Below are 2,860 nucleotides of genomic sequence, written 5' to 3'. Positions count from 1 at the left end.
TGCATTTGGTTAGCCAACGAGCAACATCACCAATATGAAAATCAAAGTTGCCCATTGTAGAAAGAAAGGATCCTAGAAAAAGTAGATGTCAGCTCAAAGTCTCCATGCGATACCATGAGCTGCTCAGGGTATAGAGGATAGCTGAGACACATCCCAGAGTTTAATAGAAGGCACTCCTGTACAAGCAGACAGTTCCCTGGTCGTCCAACAATCCATTAAAAGCACTCCTTGTGTAGACTTGGCAAAGATGGGATGTGAAAAGTAAAGGAGGCCAGCATTAAATGCAACAAAAGAGTTCAAGGGTGGGTTTATGGCTGAAGTGTAGGTCACCACCAATTTCATAATAAACCAAAAGTCGACAGCTAGAGTTTTAGACAAGACCCACAGGTGTCACTCCATTTAAAAATTGCACAAGATTCTAACTATTCATGAAGAGCCTTTATTTAATATTTCAGATTCACTTTCTGCTTGTTCAACCTTCTCAAAGCAACTATAGCTAAAACCAGGATCACCATCAACATGGCAGCTGCAGCTCCCAGTACCAGGTATCCAGTGGGAAGAGAGGCTGTGGGAAGACAAAGGACATTTACTCTCCAAGCCATACAGCAAGGATGAAGACCTCAAGCAGAACTCTGGACTACTCCAGGAGGATCAAGATGGTTACCTTTCTGCTCCAGTCTGGATGTTTGCATACCGTCAGCCACAAAGACCACAGGACCACTGTGAAGGAGCATATTCTTCCTGGAGGAAACAATTTGTGCCACCTTGTCTGCAGCTCTGCCAGATCCTTGGTTGGGGGGGGAAAAAAAAAAAAAAGGGTTTAGCTTCACACACTGAGTCCCCTTTACCAGGCAGTCAACCAGATTTCACACCCCATGTCTACAAGGCAAGCAGTCTCCATATCACTCAGTTTTGGCTGTGGTGTCTGTGCAAAGCTGTAATTACAAGGCACTGTTACTGGAGTAACAGTGACACCATGTTCTACAAAACAAACTGCCATGGGCTACTTACTTCTTACAGGGCAGCTCTGAGTACAGGGGTCTGTGGCAGAGGGATAGCAGGCAGCAGCAACACAGTAGATGAAGATCTACAGAGAAAAGCCAGGGACACAAATCGTGAAACCACACAGCAGAAAACTACGGACCTCACTGGTGTGGATCCATACACCCATCTCAAACTGAAACCAACCAGAGTATTTCAAGCAAGACCACAGAAACAACAAGGCAGGATTAACCTTTGCCACAAAAACACCCACCTTTTCAGCCAAGGCTTGCCGAGCTACAGGATCCACAAAAGCAAACATCTCAAACACAAATCTCTTGTAATGACTTGGGTAGGCTACTCCAGATGTGCTGTCCACTGTCACCAAGCTAGTCAAATAGTTGTCCCCTGCGTATGGGCACCTGGGACAAACAGACCTCCAGTTAGCATGGACCAGCCACCCTCTTCACCTCACCCTCCCACAAGGTGGTCACCTACCCATTCACCAGAAGGCTCCACTGGGGCTGGCTGGAAGCAGAAGGTCCTGGAGTGACCCAGCAGTCCCCTAGAGTCAGCACAAGGTTAGGGTCAGTCCTGTTCACGATGTGCACTTCCACAGCCACAGGATCCCTCAGAGTTTTGGTCACTGGGTAGTCCGCATCCACATAGTAGGAGCCATAGGAGGAATCTGACCATGGAAAGAGCAGAAATTACTGGAAATATCACACCTAACCACAGGATTCTCGGAACTACAAAAACTACCAGGCTTTATTGTACCTTCAAACCATTCTGTGAAAGGTATGGAAATAAAATGATCATAGACCCCACCCAACAGTACCTGTTGCAATGACCAATTCAGGTCAACGGCCCTTGCTCTACTACTGGAAGAGGTGGCGCCACAGTATACACCTCAGCCTCCACTTGCACATCCTGGCTTCCCGAGTAGGTGCACTGGAAGAATAACCTGAGGAGAGAAACACCACATCATAGCAGGTAGAGCACATTTAGGGTTAGATGAAGCAGGTTCAGAAGCCTTACTTGTAGACACTGTCCCTGGTGATGGAGCCCTCTGGACCACTCCTCACAGTGATGGCAGCAGACATGGTGTTCTGGTAAGTCACATTGCCACCAGAAAGCTGAAACAGGGACATTAGAATTACTGCCTTCTATGAAGTCATTGCAGGGGGTTTCCATTTCTAGCTCCTCAGTAAGACATTTCTAAGGTCTGTATGGTCCAACAACTTTAGAACAAACCTCATCCCCTTTACTAGGGCAGAATAACTACAGAATGAGGACTAATATTAGATCCACCACAATCCATCAGGTCTAATACAGAGATCTGATTACTCAGCTCTCTGGCTTCCTATGGTTGACAGAGTGCTTGTTGCTGCACATCACCAAGATGGAGTCTCACCTGAACTGTGCTGCCACAGGCACTGACTGGAAACTGGTACAGGACAAAGCTGGACAGGCTGGTCACAGGGCTGCAGTTGGGGGAACTGCTGTCCACCAACTGGATTGACCCGAGATCCAGGGAAGGAAGGGTCACTTTCTCAGACACCACCACCACAAACTGGCCATCCAGGGTGCACTGCACAGTCACTGGACAAAGCAAACAAGCATGAATATCCAGTAGCTGCCACCTTTGCTCACTCACCCAAAACCACTCACCATCATTGGCATAATAGCATGGACTGGTGCTGCTGTTCAAATCATAGCAGCAGTTGTTGGCTTCACAGTCTGCTTGAGTGATGGATGAAGACCCTCCACAAGGGAGCTTCTCACTATCTGCCACTGTGCATCTCTCAGCAACACTCCCAGATCGGCGAGCTGCGATGGTCATAAAGCCCATTTAGAAGATGGGAGAGACACTCAGGGT

At 47.7% G+C, this 2,860-nt stretch overlaps 1 protein-coding gene across 1 annotated transcript; it reads right to left on the bottom strand.

Annotated features, from left to right (window-relative positions):
- Positions 1-425: 425 nt before the first annotated feature.
- Positions 426-1,837, bottom strand: LOC120520498 (zona pellucida sperm-binding protein 4-like). Its single transcript, XM_039742812.1, has 6 exons — positions 1,820-1,837; positions 1,480-1,669; positions 1,256-1,403; positions 1,012-1,087; positions 665-787; positions 426-565 (listed from the first exon to the last, which is right to left on the bottom strand). The coding sequence occupies exons 3-6, from the start codon at positions 1,301-1,303 to the stop codon at positions 444-446; spliced, it is 369 nt and encodes a 122-aa protein (XP_039598746.1). The 5' UTR covers positions 1,304-1,403; positions 1,480-1,669; positions 1,820-1,837; the 3' UTR covers positions 426-443.
- Positions 1,838-2,860: the final 1,023 nt, after the last annotated feature.

This window comes from Polypterus senegalus, unplaced genomic scaffold, assembly GCF_016835505.1.
Source record: "Polypterus senegalus isolate Bchr_013 unplaced genomic scaffold, ASM1683550v1 scaffold_3659, whole genome shotgun sequence".
Classification (NCBI taxonomy): Eukaryota; Metazoa; Chordata; class Cladistia; order Polypteriformes; family Polypteridae; genus Polypterus; species Polypterus senegalus.
This window is presented reverse-complemented; position numbering and strand designations above follow the sequence as displayed.

What these genes read in the sequence shown, in the direction of transcription:
- LOC120520498 (XM_039742812.1), bottom strand. Translation starts at nt 1,303, where the DNA reads ATGTTTGCTTTTGTGGATCCTGTAGCTCGGCAAGCCTTGGCTGAAAAG. An exon ending in TCAGAGCTGCCCTGTAAGAA is followed by an intron (nt 788 to 1,011) that starts GTAAGTAGCCCA and finishes CCCCCAACCAAG; the next exon opens with GATCTGGCAGAGCTGCAGAC. An exon ending in ATCCAGACTGGAGCAGAAAG is followed by an intron (nt 566 to 664) that starts GTAACCATCTTG and finishes GTCTTCCCACAG; the next exon opens with CCTCTCTTCCCACTGGATAC.